The 24,452-nt window shown below is 46.4% G+C and overlaps 1 protein-coding gene across 1 annotated transcript; it reads right to left on the minus strand.

The window, feature by feature from the left end:
* Window positions 1-1,376: 1,376 nt before the first annotated feature.
* LOC146358219 (motor neuron and pancreas homeobox protein 1-like) lies at window positions 1,377-22,810 on the minus strand. Its single transcript, XM_084805564.1, has 3 exons — window positions 22,093-22,810; window positions 3,494-3,654; window positions 1,377-1,954 (listed from the first exon to the last, which is right to left on the minus strand). The coding sequence occupies exons 1-3, from the start codon at window positions 22,520-22,522 to the stop codon at window positions 1,643-1,645; spliced, it is 903 nt and encodes a 300-aa protein (XP_084661690.1). The 5' UTR covers window positions 22,523-22,810; the 3' UTR covers window positions 1,377-1,642.
* Between the last annotated feature and the right edge of the window lie 1,642 nt (window positions 22,811-24,452).

Genomic DNA, 24,452 nt, shown 5'->3' on the forward strand with positions numbered 1-24,452 from the left:
ATGCTTTTGAACTGTGGTGCTGGAGAAGACTCTTACGAGTCCCCTGGACTGCAAGGAGGTCAAATCAGTCCATCCTAAAGGAAATCAACCTTGACTGCTCATTGGAAGGACAGATCCTGAAGCTGAAGCTCAAATATTTTGGCCACCTAATGCAAAGAGAAAACCCCCTGGAAAAGACCCTGATGCTGGGAAAGATTGAAGGCAAAAGGAGAAGGGGACGGCAGAGGATGAGATGGCTAGATAGCATCACCGATGCAATGAATATGGACTTGAGCACACTCCGGGAGAGAGTGGAGGACAGGAAGGCCTAGCGTGCTGTGGTCCATGGGGTCACAAAGAGTTGGACATGACTTAACGACTGAACAACAATGTTTTGAATGTCCATAATAATAGTAATAGGTTAGAATTCCTACTACCTCAGCCTCCATGTATGCCATATTTGGAACTGTGGCTCAGTGGTAGAGCTCCTGCTTTGAATGTAGAAGGTCCCAGGTTCGATCTCCATGATGTCCAGGTAGGACAGGAAAAGTTTGTGCATGAAACCCTGGAGAGCTGCTGCTGGTCCGTGTCGACAATACTGGGCTAGATGGACCAATGGTCTGACGCAGTATAAGGCAGCTTCCTGCATATTTCCAACCTCATCCAGGCACTATGCCGTCCATTAAGGGTGTTAAACCTCAGGCCCATGGGCCAAATCCAGCCTATTTAGGGTCCCAGTCTGTCCCCTGGAGTTCCATAGATGGCCATTCCCCCTTCCTCTGGCCCCATGCCTTTCCCCCCACCTGCCTATCATTGGGTGGTTCCTTGGCTTTTGCAGGTTTCTCCCATTCTAAAAGGTTAAAATGCATTTCCTAAAGCTTACCTCCTGGCAGTAAAAACTTTAAGCTAAAACTTGCTGGCACTTTTGGGATTTCTGGCTCTGCTCCTTTTGCCTTTTGCCTCACCCAGCACTGGAATGCAGCTCCCCAGAGCATCTCCAAAATTGAATTTGGCCCTTGGGCTCAAAGAGGTTTGACCTACATAGGTGGTTCCCAAGTGCAAACCATAGCCATCCTTTACCCAATTTATGAGCCTGCCTGGTTCTGGACCAGCTTTCTACCAGCGATGACTACACATGTTCTCTTTCCCTCTTTTGCCAGTGAGACAGAATCTACCCAGAAGGGTGGGACTTCTTCTTGTCCTCACCAATCAGCATTGTGGAAATGCTATCTAGAACCGCCTATCTGCTCCTTAGCAGTAAGAGCTGAAGGGACAGAGACCTGGTATCAGACTGCAGGGTAGAAGGCTTTGAGTGTCATTTCAGAGTGATTCAATCAGTTACCTGGATGAAAATGCTTTGAAACCATTGCCAGCAAAGCAAATTGCAGCCTGCTGATATGCTGAAGTAGATGTCTTTATACCAAGGTGAGGGGAATACCAAGGTAGGACCCACCCACCCAAATACACTAACAGAACAATTACGAGATAAATATATTCCAAACACACATAAATTAAGTGGCACAGTTTCACCAGGGCACCAGCCCAGGCTCTGTCTGTCTGTCTGTCTGTCTGTCAGCAGAAGAAAAGCACAACACCATTTCTGGTGGGCAAGAGCCAGTTCCTGGATGCTCCCACTGCCCTGCTTTTCAGGCCTGTGGTCTGCTCATAACAGCAACTTCATCTCCCTGTGAGTGGAACTCTGCACTTCCTCTTCCTCCTCTGAGCACGAAGGTTCCGGGCTGTAGCTGAAGGTGTTGGCATTGTGATGGAGGAACTGCGTGCTGGCACTGTGCCTCTTGCATTCCTCGCCGCCACTCTCCTCTCCCTCCTCCTGCCCTTGCATTTCTTCGGATAGCAGTTTCTCTGAGGCCTTCGTCATCCCCTTCTGTTTCTCCACCTCAGCTTGTGCCACCTGCTCCTTGGCCTTCCGACTACGCTTCCACTTCATCCTACGGTTCTGAAACCAGATCTTCACCTGCGACAGATGGACAGACAGTGACAGGAATGCCTTTGTGAAGAGATTCCTTAATAATCTTTCAACATCCTGGTATTTCCAACCTTCTGCCCTATCCTTATAACCCCTAGATCAGAGTCTGGGAAGTGGTGGCTCTCCAGATGATGTTGTTAGGCTCTGACTGCCATCAGCCCTAGTTAGCTTGACTAATGGCCAGGCATGATGGAAGCTGTAGTCCAGCAATATCTGGAGGGCCTCTGGTCCCCCATCCCTGCCCTAGATCTTCTCTTTGCCTGAGTCATTATGTCTTCCATATTTCCCCATCCATATCTCTCACCTCAGTTCTACCTGAACCAGACATATCCCCTTGCAATATCCTAGGGGTGGGGAACATCTTTCAGCCCAAGGGACAAATTCAACTTCAGAGATGTTTGCAGGGTACCACATTCTAGCGGTGAGTGAGGCAAAAGGAGGCAGGGCCAAAGGCAGAAAGGGTGGGTTCAAAATACCAGCATATTGTGGCATAAAGCTCTTACTGACAGTAACTCTTAGGAAAGGCAGTGCAACCTTTTAGAAGGGTGGGGGGGATGCAGAAAAGCCAGGAAACCACCAAATGATTGATGGCTGGGGGGAAGTGGTTGGGGCTAGGGAAGGCTGCACAGCCATGAGGGCCAGATTTCTCCTCCAGGCCTGAGGTTCCCCACACTGCTGTAATCCTAAACTCCTATGGATTAGTTCCCTTTTCAGCCATTGGACAAAAATGCACCTATTTTCATTATGCTGTACAGAAAGTACTTTCTTTTTGTAGAGTTCTGTGGCCCATACTCTGAGATTGCTTTCAGTTTTCACCAGGAAATATTGAAAGCTCCAGGCCCTCAAAGCAGTTTTGCACCCTGCCAGTGGAACAGGTTAGAAGTTCTTCACTACATAACTAATTTGGAGGCAAGATGGTTCAAAAGTACTGGAAAGGGTCCACATTTTATTAGTGGAAATATCCTAGGCATAATTCAGTTTGGGGAGTACAAAATGTAGGCACCATACACCCCCAAAAATCTTATTTGCCCACAGTCAAAATTGCTAAGAGTACCCAGAGATTTGACCCATCTATATACTAAAATTCTCCTTGTGTAACTTTCAAGAATGTGCAATAACTGGCCATATGTCAACAGTAAAACCCCTGGAGCAAAAATTAACCACTCCCCTTTATCTCTCAGCACTATTATTCAGTGTTCCATGCAGATGTATGTTCCATTTTAACTCTATGAAACATAAACAGGAAGCAAACTACTTGAGACAATTTATTTAAAAATAATTATTGCTGTATGCATGTTCATGGGGAAATTAGGTTTCCTATTAATTCCCTCTGTAACTGTAGCTACTTTCCTTAACAAGTCTGAAGGTCATATACCAAAAGTGGGGAACTTTATTGGACTGCAGTTCCCATCATCCTTCACCATTGGCTATGTTGGCTAGGGATGATGGGAACTGCAGTCCAGCAACATCTGGAGAGCCAACAATTCCCCACCCTTCTCATACAGAGTCTTTCCCATTGGGCCATACCTGTGTCTCGGTTAGCATCAGCGATGTGGCCACCTCAAAGCGTTTGGGCCGTGATAAGTACTTGTTGATCTTGAACTGGTTCTCCAGCTCAAGAAGCTGCTGGCTGGTAAAGGCTGTTCGAGGTCTGCGGCATTTGCCTATCAGGCCAGACTGTGGGGCAGCTGAAAGGGAAAGAAAAAATCTGGATGATATACATGGGCCGGAAGGTTGCGGTTGGGGCAGCTTCATAAGAAGTGCTACTGTGTTGTACCACTTGCCAGAAAGAGAAAGACATGGTCACTACTTTTTAAAAACCTTCAATTGCCGCAAAAGACAAACTGAGTAGTATCTTGCTGCTTTGAGCTACATTGAGCTAGCATATCCGCAGTGCAAGATAAATACGTTTCAAAGTTGTGCCTGCATCACGCTTGCTGCCTTACACTGGTAGCCTAATAAACAGCCATTTCTGAAATGTCCTCTATCAAGTGCCATCAATGTACATGGTGCACAGAGTTCATAAATGACACAGAACAAATAACCTATCAGGCAGGCTATTGTTAAAGGAGAAGGAGCACTAAAAAAAACACACAATGTGGTAGCCTTGAATATTTGGCACAAGCCTGCAACCAGACTTGTGCCAAATATTCATATGTGAATACTTTTCCAGAAAACAGAGCATTTGCGGGCAGGGGCAAGATGCCTCCCAAAAACCTTCCCCCCACTTACTTCTTTCATACTAGTTCAACAGCTGTTCCCTGCCAAATGGGCAGTTCCTTCATCACCATTTAAAAAAACACACACTTCTTCCTCGCTTCCTGATCCCAGCCAATAGGAGATCACATGGCCAGCCTGATATCAGTTCACCTTCATGTAGCCCAGGGATGGGGAACCTCTTCCAGCCTGAAAGCCAAATTCACTTTTGTCAAAGTTCTTGAGGACCCCATTCCAGTAGGGGGTGGGGCCAATGGGAAAGGGGTAAGTCTCTAAAGACAGAAGGGGTGGGGCCAAAATGCAAAAGTGCCAGCACATTTTACCTTAAAGCTCTTACTGACCATAACTAAGCTTTAGGAGAGGCATTCAAGCATTTAGAATGGGGGAGCGGGGAGAGACAGAAACTGCACGAAAGTCAGAAAACCACCCAATGGCTGGTGGTTGAGGGAAAGTGGGTGTGGCCATCTGGGAAACCCCAAAGGGCCAGATTGGAACCCCAGGAGAGCTGGATTTGGCCCCCTGGTGTAGCCAATCAGATTACTGCTAACATCACCAAGACAAGTCAGAGTGAGAGGAGGAACCATTGCCCTCACTCTGATTGGGCAAATACTTTCTGTCTCTTCTCACACAGTCATAACAAGCCCTCCAAAAATCACTGAAGGCATGGTGCTTTTCACAAGGAGTGAAAATCTTTGCAAACCTCCCCACCATTTTGGCTCATCCCTGGATACCACTCCCCTAATTTACTTCTCTGGAAGCATACAAACATACATGGATCCAATAAAAAAAAGAACATCTATGCTTGTATTTCCTTACTACCAGTGGTATTTATGTATATGAAGCCTAGGAGACTCTGTGAGCAGACATAAGCTAGACATGTCGAGGCCACTGCCTTCCCTCCAAGTAATGATTTTATTGCCTGTGCTGATATTAACTTTCTTGATAAGTTATCAGTGCTCATTTTAACAATCACAATCAATTCCGTTGGTGAAATTAAACCTCCTTTATTAGCCTAAGGTGTATTTAATTACCTCCAGCTGTCCTGAGCTGCGCTAAAGACAGCCCTCCTCCACTGAGGCCTAGGAGCAACTATCTCACTAATGAGCTGTTATCTGAACACTCTGCTGAATCAGGGGGCAGGCTGAACAAAAGATGCTTTGAGGGAGGCCGCTTGCCCCCACATGGGCAGAAGAAGGAGGGGGCTGCTTGACCCCCCTATTATCACCAACTTTATGAGCTGCCTCCAGGATTAGCTTTTAGTGCCCTTGACTAAACAGAGAACAGACATTCAGTGGTAAAAGTAGGCAGGGACACACAGGTCCAGAGTACCAGAAAAACATTATGGGAGTTCTAGACAAACATCCAAACTTTGATACCTGCACACATTCTAAACTAAACAGGTGGCTCTGGAGAGAGAAATCACCATACCCATGAGAAAGCTCCCCATAGACACCCCAAGCCCTGATTGCCAAGGAAGTAATCTCAATTCACAGAGGCTGGCTTAAATTAGTTCCTTTTTCATCCAGAATCAATTAATCTACTTGGTCGTGTCAGTGAAGGCATATATGTCTAGAAATCAGAGGAGCAGTGGTAAATTTGGAACTTCAGGCACTCATCATGACAGTCTCTAGAGCCACCCCCCCCCCAAAAAAAAGAGTCTAAAATTGCAGGCAGTTGTGTTGATCCATATCCACAAACCAGTTCTAGGCATTCTCTGCTACGAGCAGGTCATTTATAAGCCAAAATACTTGACATGACAATAAGGAAAAATATATTGTTGCTGGTAAAATTCATTGCCCCCCCCCCAACCCAGCTACTGTGAGAATTGTAGCTAAGCCCAGAGAGAACAGGGAAGTCGGGGGGGGGGGAGTATATGACGTCAGCATCCCTGCTAGTAAAAAAGTGCTGGTGCTGTGTCCCTGTGAGCCCTGGCTTCAACACACCACCTCTAGAAGCAGCTGACAAGGAATTCCATTCAGCTTTGGCCTTTAGCTCTCCTTGCTTTAGCTGCCTTGTACCTTAATTTTAAATCCTCTCTTTAAGCTATCTATGTTGTAGGGCTCCTTGCTGCTCCTATTCCTGCTAGGAAGATGTTGAATGTAATTATGTGATGGTAACTTTGAATGAAATTGCTTCCTGAAAGGATTCCGAAAGCAAACTCCCTAAGACAGGGGTGGGGAACCTGTAGCCCTCCGGTTGTGGTTAGACTACAACTCCTATCAATCCTCACCATGGGCCATGCTGGCTGTGGCTGATGGGAGTTGGAGTCCAACAACACCTAGGTTCCCTTCCTCTATCTTACCTGGTTAATAGATATTGTCTGAAAATGCAGCTTCTCTTCTCTTCTCTTCTCTTATACACACACACACACACACACACACACATATAAAGAAGTGTTGTTTGGATTTGTTGTACCCCTATCTGGGATGGTTTTACACATAGTGAAAATTTGATCTGCCATCTTGCAACAAAATGGCAGCCAATCAAAATTTTTAAAGATTTACAGCTTCAATACCATCTCATCGATTTCATCCAAGTTTGGCATGATGATTCAGCACTACAGCAAGCAAATTTTACCATGTATTTTAACCATATGATTACCTATAACCATAAAAGAGTGTGTGTGTGTGTGTCTTTGTCTGTCATCACCATAGCTCCAAGACCATGAAAACCAGACACCTGAAATGTGACATATATCCTAACGGGACACTATGAATTCAGGGTTATTTTGTTTTTAAAACACATGAATTTTAATTAATTTAAGTATGGCATGTTTAGCCTTGAGAAGACTGAGAGGAGATATGATAGTGCTCTTCAAGTAGTTGAAAGGTTGTCACAGAGAGGAAGGCCAGGATCTCTTCTCAATCATCCCAGAGTGCAGGACACGGAATCATGGGCTCAAGTTACAGGAAGCCAGATTCCTGCGTCCTGACTATTAGAGCAAAATGACAATGGAACCAATTCCCTAGGGAGGCGGTGGGCTCTCCCACACTGGAGGCATTCAAGACCAGGCTGGACAGCCATCTGTCAGGGATGCTCTGACTTGGATTCCTGCATTGAGCAGGGAGTTAGACTCAATGGTCTTGTAGGCCCCTTCCAACCTTTCTATGATTCTATGTCCGTGTGGTTGAAGCCTGCAGTTACATTTTAGCCATTAGGGGCAGACTTCACTAACTAGCACATACTTTGCACTCCATACAGTTTGAAGCCGCAAGGCATTAGTAAGTCGAGGGTCACAGTTATATGCCTGACCCTCCCCCTGCTGTGGGGCAGCCCCCCTGAGATCCCCTTCACCAAAATGTCCAGTTTCACCTTTCAATTTTCACATGTAAAATTCTAAGTGGAAATGCAGTTTCTGATTCTAATTGTGATGTAAGTGATCTTGACCTGTTGGCATATCTTGATTGTTTTATCATTTGGCATCAAGCATGATATTTCATAAGCAACCACCTGTCAGGTACTAAATACATATCAACTATCAAATACAATCAAATACTATAATTGCATATCTGTTGTGAAATACTGCCAAATACTAAACATAATTTATTGTCATCTACCAAATACTGTGAAACAATACCATAACATGTCAGCTGTCACATACTGTTGATTATCAAAAGTCAAATACAGCTATCAAAAATAACTTAATATTCAGCATTGACTGAAAAGGAAATGAGTTAAGTGTTCCACCCTTTTTGGCAACCTAGAAATAATGATAGACAGACAGACAGACAGAAAAGGAAAGGAAAATTTGCAGGAGCAAAAGGAGAATTTTTAGGAGCAAAATATCTATCTACAGAAGTCAGAAATGGTATAGAGGAGGCTGGGTAATGCTAGCACAGTTTATGTTTTTGTTTTGTTTACATTTTATATGTTTTTCTAGATAAATATATTCAGCACTAATCCAGCTAATGTTAGCTTTGTGCAATGGGAAACAATGGGTTGAATCCAGACTTAGCCATACTTGGAGCAGATTTGGGTCAAGAGGCAGTAGTGGGCCTGCTCTCAGTATGACTAAGTCTGGATCCAACCCAATGATTTCAGTATCACCCCAATGAGTGATCTGTTCCATTGCTTTCAGTTGATTGCGCAGCCTGATTCCATGCATGTTTGCTTGGAAGTAAGTCCTACTGCCAAGCAGAACGGTACCTCTATCGTGACCAACTTTAGCTGGAGTGAGGCTTTTATGTATCAGGATTCAGAATTATTGTTATTCATCTTCTGCAATCAACTGCATTAGCTTAACTGATTTCAAGGCCAGCCCCACCAAGCAGAGCGAAGTTAAAGGCACCAAACTTGGGGGTTCTGAGGGGAACCAATGCCAGTTACTTCGGCTATGGTTATAAACATGCTTATTAGGGAGTAAGTCCCCATTCTGAGAAAATGGGTTTAGGACTGCATTTTTAGTTTATTGTTTTCATCTTACTATCATAGAGGAGATAGGGGCTGTGGTGGCTTAGGGGTTAAGACGCTGAACTGCAGACCGGAAGGTCGGCAAGACAGCAGTTCGAGACCCGAGTGCCGCGTGACGGAGTGAGCTCCCGCCTTCGGTCCCAGCTCCTGCCAACCTAGCAGTTCGAAAGCAAGAAATTGCAAGTAGATAAACAGGTACCGCTTTGGCGGGAAAGGTAACAGTGTTCCGTGCTCCTCGGTGTTCAGTCATGGCGATCACATGACCACGGAAGCGTCTTCGGACAGCGCTGGCTCTTCGGCTTAGAAATGGGGATGAGCACCACACCCGAGAGTCGGACACGACTGGCTGGGGACACCTTTACCGTTATCATAGAGGAGAGGGTGCCGCTTAGATTTTCAGCCTAAGGCGCCAGCGTCTGTGTCCATGGGTGTGCACATGCGTGCGCACACACACAAAGGCACAAAAATGACACCGCTTGAGTATGGCAAGATCCTTGCCTTTTCAGGTGGAACTAGGATATAAACAGCTTTCCCTGACCTGGCACCCCCCAGATGTGTTGGACTACACCTCCCATCATGCCCCATCCTAGCTGGGAGGTGAGGGGGAGTTGTAGCCAACACATCTGGATGGCCCCAGGTTGAGGAAGGCTGATGTAAAAGATACCCCTGCCTTGCTCTCCGTTGTTCTGTGCAAATGCGAATTTCTTCATAGAAAAAATAACAATAATGCCACTACTGCCTCTTGGGCAGAAATGTAACAAACAAGTCCCTACCTCCTAGAGTAGTATCCAGTGTTAGTTCTACAAAGAGTAGACCCAATGCAATGAATGGGACTGAAGTTAGTTGTGGCTAACACAAGTCTCATTCATTTCAATGGGTCTTCTCTATGTAGGACCAACACTGGATACCACCCGCGGAGTCCGCCATTCCCGCGGCGACTGCAAACTATCCCTACAGACATTCTGTATGTACAGCGGGGGAGAGAAAATATTCCCTCTTAACGGGGCCGGAATGAAGACGAATTGTCCTCCTCCGATCTGATCCGTACACGTTCCATTCCACGAGGCAACGATCCTCTCGAGATTTTTAATTTTAGCTTTCGATTTTTCCTGCCTGTATTGTCCCAGACATTTTTGAAAGATCAGCCAGATCGCTCTGCTAGCTGCTTCCCCCACCCCCGCGCTTCCTTCCTTTTTTTTTTTTTTTTTTTATGGGCTTCCTCAGCGTTATTAAAACATTACACTTCTGCCCGATAAATCTGAACGCGCAGTCACCGTCTCCATCATCCAGGCAGCGGGATCTGTCGAACGTAGGAGCGAAGCGCACCTCTGCTTGTTGACTGCCAGGCCAGCAGGGGTGCGTGTGCGTGCGTGTGCGTGCGTGTAGGCCAGGAAGAGCCGAACACACTTGGGCATAAGCACCGGAAAGCAAGGCTGGTTTTGCTAGAACTGGAGGATGCCACCCATATACCGGCTGCGAAGCGACCTTTCACAGCCTTCCCTCCCAACGGAAAATAACCCGTCCTCTCCGGGATGTCATGTTCCACGGCTTTGTGCATTGTCTGTTTGTCTGTCTGTCTGTCTGTCTGTTTTCAGCGTTATTTAAATCCCATAATGTTCAGCCCAGAGGGGTGGGAATCGGAGAAGTTGTTCCCCACATACACGCCTGGTTAAGGTCACACAGGGCGGCTATTGTATTTCGAAATCAAAATGACCCCAGCATCAGATAAATTACGATGGGATGATATCGGGAAAGAAAAAATATCCATATTCCCACGAAGGCGTCGCCGAGGGATTGGATTTAGCTTAATCAGAATAAAGGCGAGGATTTTATTACAGGACCGTATTTCAAAAGCATTCGGCATAATTTTAGTCAAGGCTAAGGAGAAACGCCCGCGCTTAACTCTTTTTTAAATCAATGGGGGGTTGTGAATCATGCTTAATTTTGGCTGCATATACGCACAAGTATCAAGTTCTAGATATGGATTTATTTTTATTTTTGCAACTGTTTCCAAAGTGGTAGCCCTATTAATTTATGGCAGGAAAAACAACAAAAGACCCACTTGGCACTTTAAAGTCTTGCAGATTTATTCTGGCACAACCTACCGTGGACTCAAGTCCACTCCATCAGCTTCATTACTATCGCGAGTTTCAGGTATATATACAATAGATATAGGGGTGGGGATTGTAAACAGTGAGGCCAGAAGAAAATTAAATGCAGAAAGCACTGAGAGTTGTGATCATATTTCGGGTGCATACTTTCATGAGAAATATACAGATAGGGGAGAGATGTCTTAATTAATTACTTATACATATTTATTTGCTATTGTATTGTATTTCTATATTATTTTGTCAGCTGCCCAACTACTAGATGCTCGGGGCAGCTAACAAAATAATATAGAAATACAATATAATAACGATATATATATATATATATATATACACACACACCTAGCAATGGTGAGGATGAATACATTAGAGAGATTAAAGACAAAAGCTTTTGGGATATCAAATAGAAGAATTTTTTTAAAGGAATAAGTGAATGACAACTTACAGTAAAAACATACTGACCATTTCCCCCCTTTTCTTGCTATATCTAAATATTTATAGTATAGCCTATACCTACAGAGGAGAGACGATGTAGATAAAATTATATATTTTATTGGATCAGTTTAATTAGTATAGGGCTAGGCAGACTTTCAAGTTTCACAGAAGGCTTCAACAGGCTAAACGCGCATGTACAGTGCTCTCCCACTTTTTATGAAGTATCCTTTGGGACCAAAGACAACCCCTGTCTGTTGATAGTTCTTTGCCAGCATCGCCTTCCCCACAGTCCAGATAAGCTTAAGGCACAATCCTATCCATGTTTAGACAGAAAAAAATGTGTTTTTTCTGTCTAAACATGCATAGGATTGCGCCCTTATACTGTTGCTTGATTTTCTTGTTACTGTTTCACAACGCGGAACTACAAGATCACCTCGAGAACAGCTGGAATTTAAACCTTCTGCCCTCTTCCTTTTGTTCCCCGCCTGAACTATCGAATGGGGAACTCGAGGGGTTCCGTTTGCTTTGTGGCATTCGGTTGGTTTGCCCATGATTAGCACGGCAGTCCTATGCGTTTACTTGGAGTAAATCCCACGGAATTCATTGAAGTTGACTTCCGAGTAAACATGCATAGGATCGGGCTGCACGGAGCTAAAGGCAAGGCACCCATTGAAATGAGTGGGACTGAAGGCACCCATTGAAATGAGTGGGACTGAAGGTAGTCGCGACTGACTTCAGTCTCATTCTTTTCAATGGTTCTACTCTACGTAGGACTAACATTGGATACTACCCAAGTATGATGCCTAGAACCGGTGCTCCGCCAGAATGTACCTCTCCATCCTCTCGAGAAAAGACGTGCGCTGCCTGCCAGCGTCTCAGTGTGGGCTGAGACAAAGCCCACCAGATTAACCGGGCCTTTTCCTATTTCTTGCGGCGTTCTGGGCTTTTGAGTTCGGATCCCTGGCGGATTTGATCCGATATTTCTGGTGGCCCCGGCATTCGCTCCCGTGATTCCAAGGAGAGAGAGAGAGAGAGAAACATATATATAACCGACTAAGGGCGCGATCCTATGCATATTTTGACGGGGGGAGGGAGACTTCCAGCATTCTGACTGGGGAATGCTAGGATTTGTAGGATTTTTTTCTGTCTAAATATGCATAGGATCGTGCCTTAAAAAATGTTTCTTATTATCACAACTCGAACTTTGGTCGGAAGGCCATTGGGTCGAAAACAGTGGGAGTTTTCAGTGAAAATAAGTAGGTTCTTAGAACGGGAAATGAGGCAGAACTTAATGTGAACCACAATCCTATTGCTCTGGTCTTATGTAACTGGCATTGGATGGACTTCTCGTGATGGCTAGAACAAGAAAGCGCTTCTATTCTGCATATGCTCAGGATCACAGAGTTGGTCCATTTACCGTCCTATTTGTCCATCAAGGTCCCAAGCATTATCATTATCATTAGTACTTCTTTTTATTTTTTGCTTATGAATTCTCACTGACTTCAAGTAAGTGTGCACACGATTGCAACCGGAGTGAATAAAGAGACCGAATATATTCTCAGGCGTTTGTATAGAATAATGTATATGTTTATTGGGCAGGGAGGGGGAGGGGGGAGGCAGGGATCCAGCCTAGCTGATTGGTTAGCAGGTAGATTGTTTGCAACAACGCCAGAGGCAACTCAGGGAGCGCAGGTTAGAATGCGATTCCTCTGGTTTGGAATGGGAGTGTTAAACCAGCATCAAGTCTAGGAGAAGAGGGAGGACCCTATCCCTAGGTGAAGGACCCAGAATCGGCCACGTCAGCTGGCGAATGCTGCCTGGGAATCCCCTGGAACAGTGGGAATTCCGGCTTAAAATACCCACTTGTCTGGGAAGCCAACAAATGCATCAAAAGTCCCCATGGATTCTGCAGAAACTGACAATGGATGGCAAACGCCCTTTTTGCAAATGTGGGCAGGGAGATAGATGCCGTCCTGCTCTCATATTATATGCAATAATGACTTGCATGTGTAAATGAGCCATCCTCACAGCAAACTTCGCAGGTCTAGTTTTCGTATCACCTGATTTTATCCCATCAAACAAGGTTTTTCAGTGAAGGGATTACACGCGTTCAGCACTGAGGTACTTCCAAGACAGAAAGCTCCTAGCTCTACCAGTCAGAAGAGGTTGTAATAAAAGCCTCATCTAGAAGCACCCTTGGGATGGACAGGCACATCCATTGGGATCGGTCCTAAGAGAGCAGCATGACCAACAATTTGGCTTCATCTGTCTACCTGGACTAATTAATTCAGAGTACAGAAGTCTACTCTTGAGCGGACTACAGATCCCATCACCCTCAGCCATGGCTGCTGGCTGGGGATGGTGGGAGTTGTGATCCAACACATCTGGCGGGCACCAGTTTGCGGAAGGCTGGTTTAAAAGATCGTGGAGGAAAATCTAAACAAACGCCTTGTCTATAATGTTGCGATCAATGCTATTCCTTCAATAGCATATAGCTATTACTTATATAGCTCGAACACCTGCACATTGTGTTATGACCTCCTTCCACCGAGTTCAGTATGCGATTCCCATCGAGCACATCCAGACCTGCTTAAGGCGCAATCCTGTATATGTTTAGACTGCTGGCTGGGGAATGGTGGAACTTGTAGGACTTTTTCCGTCTAAACATGCATAGGATTGTGCCCTTTTCAGACCACCCCCTCAAGGAGCTATCCAAGGTACTGAACGCTTCCCCCAAAATAGGTTTGGCACCTTGGATAGCTCCGTCATATGGTCTGGCTACTTCTGACTAAAACTCAGAATGGACTCACACACCCCCACACCAAAATGGGAGCCACCAGCCTCCACTGGCCTCCAATCCTCCTGGCTAGCTGTGGACAGATTTTGACGTTTCGTGTGCCAGGAGAATTTTGGGGGTTTTAAAAAAAATCTCTTCGTTTTTCTTCAGAAGATCTTCCTGTTTGTTAGCTTATTTTAAGACGATGGGCTACATCTCTATAGTCCGTGGCAGGTCGGAGGCAAGGCAGGAAGTTGGAAGAAGAAAAGGGCTTGTATGCGCCTAGGGGAGCGAGAGCAGAATTTGCTGGGGAGAGGCCTGTCTGCCTCTCTGAACTTCCGCGCTGATCTCCAGCTACCAAGAGAAAAGTTGTGGCTGCCCCCTCCCTAATTGTGCCATTGGGTTATATCAACTTTCCCCATCTGGGTGCCCTCCAGACCTTTTGCACTTCAGCTTCAGCCAGCGTGGCAGTTCTACGGAATGCTGGGAGCTGTAGTCTGAAACATCTGGGTTGATGTTTTGGGGGAGGTCATGTTATGTCACCCTTCCCCAGCCTCGAGCCCGCCAGTTGTGTTGCAATCCAATGCATCTGGACCGCACTAGGTTGCGGGAGGCTGTTATATTATCATTTTAACCATACGGATCTTTCTTTTCTTTTCCCTTTTCTTTTCTCTTCGCAATGAACCTAGGAGTACTCCCCGTTGAACTCAACAGACTTAATTCTGAGTAGACATGTGTAGGGTTATAGTACTAATGGTTTCAGTGGAAGACTCAAGCATGCCTTTAACCCTCCCATTCACATCAATGGGACTTACGTGTGCTTGGCTAGATATTGGCCATACAAGTGATTCCTCCCCATCCTTATAAGTATGTATAGACGTGTCTTTTTAAATACACTTTTAAACATGTATTGAAGCTGGGGACAGAGGAGGAGTAAACCCAAACCTGCCTAAACAAGCCTCCCCAACTACCGCCTGCCAGAGTTTTCAAAATGGTTAAGAAAATGGGACGCGGGGAGAGTAAGGACACAACTATACAAAGAGGAGGTAGGGGAGATGTACCTGTTGGGTTGGGTGCTGTTTTTATTCTATAATTCTTTTGTTTTCAATTGCCGTTTAATGTATTTGTTTTATTCTGTTTTAATCAAGTTTTATTTATCTATTATTGTAAGCAGCCTTGAGTCCAATTTTCTTGGTAGAAAGGCAGGGTACAAATCAAATAAATAAACAGAGACCGCGGTGAATGGAGGGGGGATATATCAGAAATACAGCCCCGCCCCAAATGGGTTCCCCCACCCCGTTCGGTTGCCACTGTAGCCTAGCGGGCTCCTTGGCTGACTCGCTTGCTTTTCTGCCTTCTCTCCTCAGTCCTCCCGCCCATGCCTTCTGCCACGGTCTTCCTCCTTTAAAGAAATAAGCTGGGTCAGGCCCGCCCCCAGCACAGATATTCGCCCCGCTTCATTGACAGGCTGATGAGGCGTGAAATCCCCGCTTGTCCCTGCCCACTGAAGCTTAAACATTACAAGGTATTTGCGCCGGGAACAATTTCCTCCCTCCTCGTATCGGAAGGGACAGCTGCGAAATCTTTTTTCCCCTCCTACCAGCCTCTGGGACCCTCCATCCAGCCCCCAGCTCACTTTCCCCAGACATCTTTAGAAAGGTTGGAAGGAGCAGTTCGACCGATGAGCCCTGGCAACTGACGGTAGTATCCTGCTTTTCTAGAGACTCTTCCAGCGCAATCCTATACACGTCTACTCCGAAAAAATAAGGCCCGCTGAATCCTGTGGGACCTACTCCCATTCAAGTGTGTAAAGAACTGCAAACCAAGCCGGCATGCCACAGGATGAGAGCCCCACCACCCGGAATCTGCGGTAATTCCTCCAGAATATTACCAAATTTACAGACAGATAAGAATCGCCACCTCACCTACAAGCATTCATTGCAACAGTGACAAGAAGCCAGTCACCCTTTTATTTCCCCACCCCACCCCCAGTACTGCAGGGTGCAGCCAGCACTACAAGATGCTGGGTGTTGTAGGACTTTTTTCTGTGGAAACATGCATTGGATTGCACCCTAAAGGGCTTTAATGCAGGGAGGGGGCATGTGTGCCCCCCTCCCCGCAGTGTTGTTGGGCTGCAACTCCCATCATCCATCACCATTAACTATGCTAACACAGGCTGGAGGACCCTGCAATGGATAACTATGGCCCCATCCACACGGGTATGCAAAGCATTATTATGTTTGAGGCCACATCAGTCACCAGGAAAGCTCTGTCAGTTTCAGTTCAGTCAAGCCAGTCATCATTTGATTTACCACCAAAGAGTGATGAATATAGATATGTGAACTCTCTGCTTTCAATAAGTTCAAATAAGAGCTCTTAGAAGGGGGGCTCCAGATGTTGTTGGACTGCACCTCCCATCATCCTTAGCCAGCATAGCCAACAGAAAGGGTTGATGGAAGTTGAAGGCCAAAACATCTAGAGAACTACAAGTTGCCCATCCTTGTCTTAGATTGAGAGAGAGAGAGAGAGAGAGAGAGAGAGAGAGAGAGAGCTATTAGTGAAAGAGAGTGGCTTACTGCACAACATGCCCCACAGCAAGCACCATCCTACTGACCTGGTCCCAGTGGAGGAGCTGTCCAAGGTGCTCAACCCAATCTCCAAAATGCATTCAGCACCTTGGATAGCTCCTTTAGAGTTCTGGCACATTCTGACTGAAACCCAGAGAGGATTCACTGCCCCACTGAAATTGGAGCCACCAGTCTCCACTGCTTGGTTCTATAATCAAAAGGCATGTTCATCCAACTCAGAGATCAACTCACACAATCCAGACTGCTATCAACAGCTCAGAGATAGAGCAAAATGGGAACAAAGCTTCCTTTTGGAAGCACATCAGCACCACCAGAGTCCACCACTCTCAGTCCACCAAAGAGCCAAAGTTTGGGTTTGCCTTCTGTGTGCTGATTCAGGACAGGAATAGGAAGTCGGTGTTCTCTGAGGCAGCTGTTCAGCTAGGAAATTCTCTTCCACTGGAGATTCGCCAAAGCTTGGTTCAGAGCACATTACAATGGCAGTGTAATTTCTTGTCATTGGAGTGGCTTTTTAGTGTTCAGGTTAAATGGATATGCAGTCATTTTCTTGTTATAGGTCAATCTTATGCATGTTTACTGGGGAGTATGCCCCATGGAGTTCAGTGGGTCTTAGTCCCAGATGAGTGCACACGGTATTGCAGCCAGGCATGCAATCCTATACCCATTTACCTGGGAGTCAGCCTCATTGAACTCAATGGGACATACTTTTGAGTAGACATGTATAGGATAGGATTGCACTCTGTCTGTTCTCTGCCTCCAGCCTAGGGATGCAGTGACCTACAAATGCCAAGATCTAAAATTGATAGAAACATCTGAAGAAAAAAACTGATATCTTTGGCCTAAGGTAACCTGTTGCAGCCTAATGTTCATACTTCTTACCTGGTTCAGGTGCTGGTGATGCAAGAGGTCATTTCTTGCAGCCACCTACCCCACTCATCCACCAACTGTTGTAACCATTCCTTCTCATTATGCCTCTAAAAAAAAAAAAAAAATCTGGATTTTTTTTTAAAGAATAAATTACAGGAGTAAAAGTATTCAGGAAACTAACCTTGTAAATGCAGTGGGGAGGGAAACAGAAAACAATAATGACTCAGAGGTAAAGGGACTGAGATATTGGATCAATTTCTTCCCATGCTGATTAGCCTCCAATCTTTAAAAAATGTATGCAGATTTGGCCCATATTTATCTACCTAAAGATGAATTCTAGAGGAATGGGGGCGGGGGGAGCCAGCAGATCAAGCACGGAATATAAACTATTTCCACTAAGAATTAAGGTAACTGAGAGAAGTCGTTTTGTTCATTAAATGCCCCCCCAAATGCCATTGTTGAAACACTGTAACGTTCATAGTGACAACTGTATTAATTGATTAACCTGTCAAGCTGTTTAGTAATCCACTAAACATTTAACAAATATGTTTCAGTTGATTAATTATTATTCGGTGTTTGACAGCGAACTTATTACAGTGTTTATTTGTTTTTAGTCTTTAGAACAAAATCTCCATATCTTCCTAATCTGGACCCCTGTTGCCAAATTTTTCCTAGTTGTGTTCTTTTACAAATGGTTCGTTACAATTTTCTAAATCACGAGATTCCACTTCTTTTGCGTCTTAGACATTCTGGAATATGATTTAGGATTTACTAGGAATCAAGTCCTATTGCATTCAGTGGGATTGCTCCCAGGTAAGTGCCCGTAGAATTGCAGCCAAAGTCATAAAGTCCCATATATAATTAATTAGCGAGATAGTCGTATTTTGATTAGAAATCAGTCGCCAGATTTAAGCGGGTTAGGGCGCAATCGTATGGATGTTTAGACATGAGAAAATCCTACAATTCCCAGGACTTTCTCCCTCTAAACAAACTCTTGGTTGCGCCCTTAGTTTGGCAAATTATATCTTAAAAATTCTAAATCTTACAGGAGGATCCTGTTTGTTTACTATTGTAAACCGCTTTAAAGACCAACTGCGTAGAGGGTCTAGCAATTTGATACACACAGGAAGTAAACACACGCAAAACCCTTCCCTCTTTTTTTCCCTGGTCGTTTGGTTATGCCGCATATTTCCTTCATGCTTTCGAGTTGACAAGATCGAGACATTCTTTCTCCTGTGCTCAAACTGGTAACAAATTAACTGCACTAACCTTCCGCCAAAAGTATCGAGAGACCTTGGGCAGATTAAAGTTCAAAACCTTTTACAACTTCCCCTGCTCTGGGCCGAGTGATTGATGTGGGAAAAGCTGCCTGCAGGACAGCGGGGCCGAGGGCTCAGCTCAGCTCTCGCTCCAGGAGAGATGACTCGGCTGAGCCTGGGTGTAATACTAATCACATCGTTGTGTAATGTATGTGAACAAGAGAGCGTGATTTTTGCCGACAACCCGGAGCCTTCGCCCTGCTCAATTTCAGACGCCGTCTCCTCTCCTCTGTCTGCTGGCTTGTAGGCGGAAAGCGATACATATAATCAAGCGTTCAGGAAAGCATTCACAAACAAGACCGCCGAGTGAAAAGTGAAAACAACCTGGGCTGCATCCAGACGTCGTCATTCTTAGAGTAGACCCATTGGAATCAATGGGATTTAAGTTAGTCATGACGACTGACTCAAGTCCCATTAGTTTCAATGGGTCTACTTTAATTAGGACTATAACTATGGACCCAACCCTCTGTCAACTTGGATTCCAAGCTATTTCTGCAGGGAGGCAGTCACTTTCCACTTACCAAGGCTTAGGCTGGCTTACTTGAGGTCTGAGTGCTTGACTTCAGTTGCCCACCCCCACCCCTACTCCAGGCATTTAGGCTACAATCCTAATGGCCATGTGGCTGGGAATTATGGGAGTTGTAGTTCAACACATCTGGAAGGCTAGTGCAGGTTGGAAGGCTGGCGCACACATTTACCTGGGAATAAACCCAGGTAATAAAATAAATAAATGGGGGGGGGTGCTTCCTAGTACATATGTATAGGGTTGCACAATTAAGATCTTAAGCACATTACTTCTTAAGAAAATGCATTTAGGATCAAGGCAGTCCCTAGGGAAGGGGACACCAGTCATCCACACCCATCTACTTTTCAGACCAGTTGTCATTTTTATTCAAGAGCACCTACAGCTGAAGTTCTTACAAACAGTAGATGTGTGACTTTAGACTGCAGGTTAGTGCTCACATAATGCAATGGCCCCTCACAGCACAGACACGCCCTGTCTTACACACAGAAACATCCACACTTTGGGGAGAAGACAAGGCTAAAATCCTTCTTTCTGACATCTAGCTTTCCATGTGCAGGGAACTGGTCATATGAAGGTGCATTCAGTCATGCTGCTCCAAATGTATGGTCACTGTAGTGGGAAGTGATACAGTCCAGACATAAGTTTGCTATCCCATCCGCTCTTTGAGGGGACCAGGCCTGAATTTCTGGCCAACTTACTGATTCTGTTCCCAATGAATATTGTTAGTGGAATGGGCCAGTGTACTAGGTCTGCATGCCAAAGGGAGGATGCCCCTGTTTAGGGAGAGGATGCTAGAGTGCCCTGTGTTGTTGCTACTATGAGGTTTCCTAAAGTAATGACAATTACTTGTGAAATGCATTGCCCCTCCCTCCACACACATTTAGTCCTAGTCATGTTTAAGATTTTGAAGATTGTCATTGAACTTGCCCTCCCTTTCTGAAATCTGACACAGTGGCCCTTTCCAGAGACTAGCATTCTAACCTTAGTTGCCTTGACTTGGCCACTGTTCAATGGCACTTCCTTCCAAATCAAGACACTTTGGACCTCAGTTTAAATCACCTCCCTATCCAAGGCACTTCTGCTCAACCAGGACCGATGTTGTGGGATGATAGCTTAGAACAGCAATGATCAATCTTATGAGTAGTTACTTGGGAGTAAGTCCCATTGAACTTAGTGAGATTTGCTTCCCAAGAAAGGTCAGGCTGAAAACTGCATTTCATAGAATCAAGGTTTGGAGGGGGTCCTGTAGGCCATCTACTCCATCTCCTGCTGGATATAGAAAACCGGTGCTAGAACACTGGTAACAGATGGCTGTCCAACCTCTGCCTGAAGACCTCCAGTGAAGGAGAGACCACCCCCACCCAAAGTCATTGGTTCCATTGTTGAACTGCGCATACCATTAAGAAGTTTCTCCTAATAAATTTAGGGTGCAATCCTATGCACGTTTAGACAGAAAACAGTCCTACAACTCCCAGCATGCTCCAGGCAGCCATGGCTGGCTGTGGCAGGCTGGGAGTTGTAGGACTTTTTTCCTGTCTAAACATGCATTGGATTGCACCCTTAGTTGGGCATAGATATTTTCCAGTGACTCTTCTGCAGCCAGAAGAGTTCAAATGTATCAGGCTGTGGTGGAAGGTTTGTTATTGCTGTTTTCCATTTCTAGATATCATTTGGTAGATTTTTCTTTTCCATTTTTTTAATGGTAAGCTTTTAAATCACGCTACTCTTTGCAGCAGGCAAAACTGTCCAGAACAAAATACAACCCAAAGGATGGCATAAATCAGCTTTCCTCAGCCCAGAGTCCGTCAGATGTGTTGGACTACAACTCCCATCATGCTGTGCTGACTGCAGTGATGGGAGTTGTCGTCCAACATATCTGTAGAGTACTAGTTCAGGGAAAGGTAATATAAATATTCTTTATCAGAAACTTACTGGAAGAGCACTGAAAAAATAGGAAAGCACTGAAGAATAAGACTAAGAAAGAATAAGAGTGGGCTACAAGTGTCTCTAGGCAGTTGTGCAGCAGATCCTATAAAGTATTTTATTCATTGCACAAAAAACTAGCTGTGTGTGTATCGCTAGTATAAAATATCAATAAAATATAAGTGCCCATAGTGGGCACTCATACCTCAAACGGAAAGAGCTGGAGGGTGATTTAGATAAGGCGTGACAGCGACGGAAGCGACAGAGTGCAAGAATTCCAGCACTTTTCCAGACACACAGAACATAAGGCGAGAGCCCTAAAGGATCCGATCACGGGTGCATCGTCCAGCATCCTGTTTCCCACAGTGGCCAACCAGATGCCTCTGAGAAGCTCACAAGCAGGGCACGGAGACCATTTATTTACCTTCCAGAAACTGGAAGTTTCGTATAGCCATCACGGCTAATAGCCTCTGCTAGGACTACCTACCGTCCATGAATGTGCCCAACGCCCTTTCAAAGGCACCTGAGCCAATGGCCATCATCGCCACATCTAGGGGCAGCGAATTCCAGACGTTAGTTCTGCGTCCGGCCAATCAGCCGCCCTCGCCTGGAGCTTTTGTTTTAATTTCGTCTTCGCTGCATTTCTACTAGCCCCTTTCGCGGTCAAGGGGCGTTTTCGAAAGAGGCCAGGCGGTGTCCAGAGGCAGAAATGGCAGGTTGGCGACCGAGAAGGAACGCACCCTGGATAGCGGTTGGGAAGGCAGAGCTCTGCCAGAAGAAGGCGATGCTTTCTCACGGTCTCGCTTGCTGAGGGCCCGTCGCGAGGTCAGGGAGTCGTTCCCCTTGGGGGACCGTTACTTCCCATGCCCAAACCGTGCGCTCTGGAGAGACTGGAGCCTCGCGCCCTGGGCGCACGGCTTTCTTTCCCTCTATCCGGACCTTGGTTCTCTTACTCACCCTGGAAGTCGGGGAAGCGGGGGGCCATGATCCCGGATCGAATCCAGTGCTCCAGCGGGAGGGAGCCGGCTACCTTCAAGTGCTCTGCGCCGGGCTGAGGCAGGTGGGGGAAGGCGGTGGCGTAAGCGAAGGCGGGATGTTGGCCCGCCAGAGCCGGGATGGGGTAGAGAGGGGGCGGGTAGATGGCTGGCAGGCCGCCCAGTCCCGGAGGGGCCAAGTTCAACAAGCCGGGCTTGGGGACAAAGGCGGCGGGCGGCAGAGGGGCCAGGTTCGACGGCGCGCAAGGCGGAGAGGGCGTTTCCGTTCTCCCACAGGCGCCGGGGCTCCCCGCCGAGCTCTCCGGGGAGGCGCTCTGCACGGGTCGGGGGGGCTCCTCAGCCAGAAGGGCGTCAATCCTGAAGTTTTGAGACTTCTCCATGGCCTTCTGCATCACGGCCCCCTCTGCGCCCCCGCCCCACCCTCTCGGAGGAGCCTTTGGGGAGACCTGAGGGCCCTTTGCCACCCCGAACTGGGCTGCCTTCCCAGGGCCACGATCTCCCCTTGTCGGACAACTGACTCCGTCCTCCTCTTCCACAGGTGTCTTCTCGGGAGCGAAGAGGGGGGCTCGGAAAGGCTTCGGTTCCTCCGCGCACACCTGACCGCCCCGCTCGCTCCCTCCTCTTTAGCTGCTTGCCCTACCGCTGCAGTGGCTCCTCCTTTTCCTCCCGCCTCCGTGCTCGCCTGCCACACGAGGGGACTGTTTTAAATCTCCTCCCTACCTATCCACTGGCTGCCCTCCTCTTTGTTCCAGCCGCTGCGCCATCCTCCATGACAGGAGGAACAGCTCTGGTGCCCAAGTCAGGAATGGCACGCTTTGGAGGGCGGGCCTGGAGAGTGACAGGGCGAGGCTTTGGGAGAGCGGGGCGATTCCCCTCAGCCCCTTAATTTGCTGGAAAGGCACCTTCCCGACAGCCTGGGACAGCGAGCGCTGTTCCCAGGGAACAAAGACAGAACGTCGTTTTGTCGCTGTTGTTGGCCTGAGGATAATCAGGCTGATGCGCAGCACGGTGCTGTTTCTCGGGCAAAATGACGAAAAGGCTCATTCTCAGCTCTACAGTCCTGTCTCCCTAGCTAGGAAGCGGTTCCAGCTGGATGATGGCCTGCCTCTCAGAAGCGACACTTAAACTAGATTCCGCTAAGTCTATTGCTCCATGTTTCCAGTTCTAAGCTTCTTTCCGATGAAGAGTTCTGTGTAGCCTGAGCACTCGCCTACCAATAGAAGCTGGCAGAAGACATTGCTTTACCTGTTTTGTACACCTTGCTGGCACATCAGGAGCACAGAAGTCCACCCGTACTCTAATGCAGGGGTGGGCAATTTGTGGCCCTCCAGACGGTTTAGCCTACAGCTCCAATCATCCCTCACCCTTGGCTGTGCTGGCTAGAGCTGATAGAAGTTGTAGGCTAAAACATCTGGAGGGCCACACTTTGCCCAGTCCTGCTCTAATGCCTCGGTTTAACATGCGTGCACGAGACACCTGCGTCTGCGCACAAATGCGCGCACGCGCCAGGATAAGAAACTGGTTCCCCGACAGTCTTGACGTTGACTCTGAGATGCTGACCTCGGAGAGAGGTGGCGGCATGAGGGAGGCACCTTCCTTTGGCGCGGCTCTGACCAGCTCAGCCGTGGCGTCTTGGCAGGATTTTCGTCCCTGGCGTTGTATAAATCACAGCCTCCCTCAACCTGGCACCCTCCAGATAGGTTGGATTACAGTTCCCAACATCCCCAGCCAGCATGGCTGGCGGGAGGGTGATGGGGGTTATAGTCCAACACATCTGGAGGGCGCCGGGTCCAGGAAGGGTGATATAAGAGGCGTCCACTCAAGTGCATGTCATGCTATAAAAAACAAAATGTGTGGTAGATTGCCGATTTCTGTGTCTATAGCTATATAAACACCGGTGCGCAGAGTCCGTCAAGGAAACTATCCTTTCCGTATGCCTTCTTGCATTACTCCCGTGGACTTATACCGCCCTTAGAGCTCAGAACGGATATAAAAGCACTTGAAAACACGACACGCTTTTTCGATTGAAATTTAAACATTCAAACATGTTTAATTCAAACATTCAGACTTTCCCACAGAATATCTCACAATATGACAATAAACCAATATGACGAGTTCTTTTGTTTAAGTCATGAGATGTTTGCCTTGATACTTAATGAGATTAATTATGTTATCTTTACAATATATAATGATAGTATAGGTTTTATATTATGTTATCTCATATTGTATAGTAGGATCTTAATTTTTGTGAACTGCCCAAACGGCTGGCTATTGGACAGTATAGAAATGTAATGAATGAATGAATGAATGAATATTAATTAT

The sequence above is a fragment of the Heloderma suspectum genome, chromosome 1 (assembly GCF_057233095.1).
Source record: "Heloderma suspectum isolate Gila_16-S chromosome 1, 16-S_ref, whole genome shotgun sequence".
In the NCBI taxonomy this organism is placed as follows: domain Eukaryota; kingdom Metazoa; phylum Chordata; class Lepidosauria; order Squamata; family Helodermatidae; genus Heloderma; species Heloderma suspectum.

Excerpts from the sequence above, each read along its gene's own strand:
- LOC146358219 (XM_084805564.1), bottom strand. The coding sequence starts at position 22,522 with ATGCAGAAGGCCATGGAGAAGTCTCAAAACTTCAGGATTGACGCCCTT. Across the intron at positions 3,655-22,092 it reads CCGCTTCCCCGACTTCCAGG|CTGCCCCACAGTCTGGCCTG; the intron begins GTGAGTAAGAGA and ends TTTCCCTTTCAG. Across the intron at positions 1,955-3,493 it reads TGATGCTAACCGAGACACAG|GTGAAGATCTGGTTTCAGAA; the intron begins GTATGGCCCAAT and ends CATCTGTCGCAG.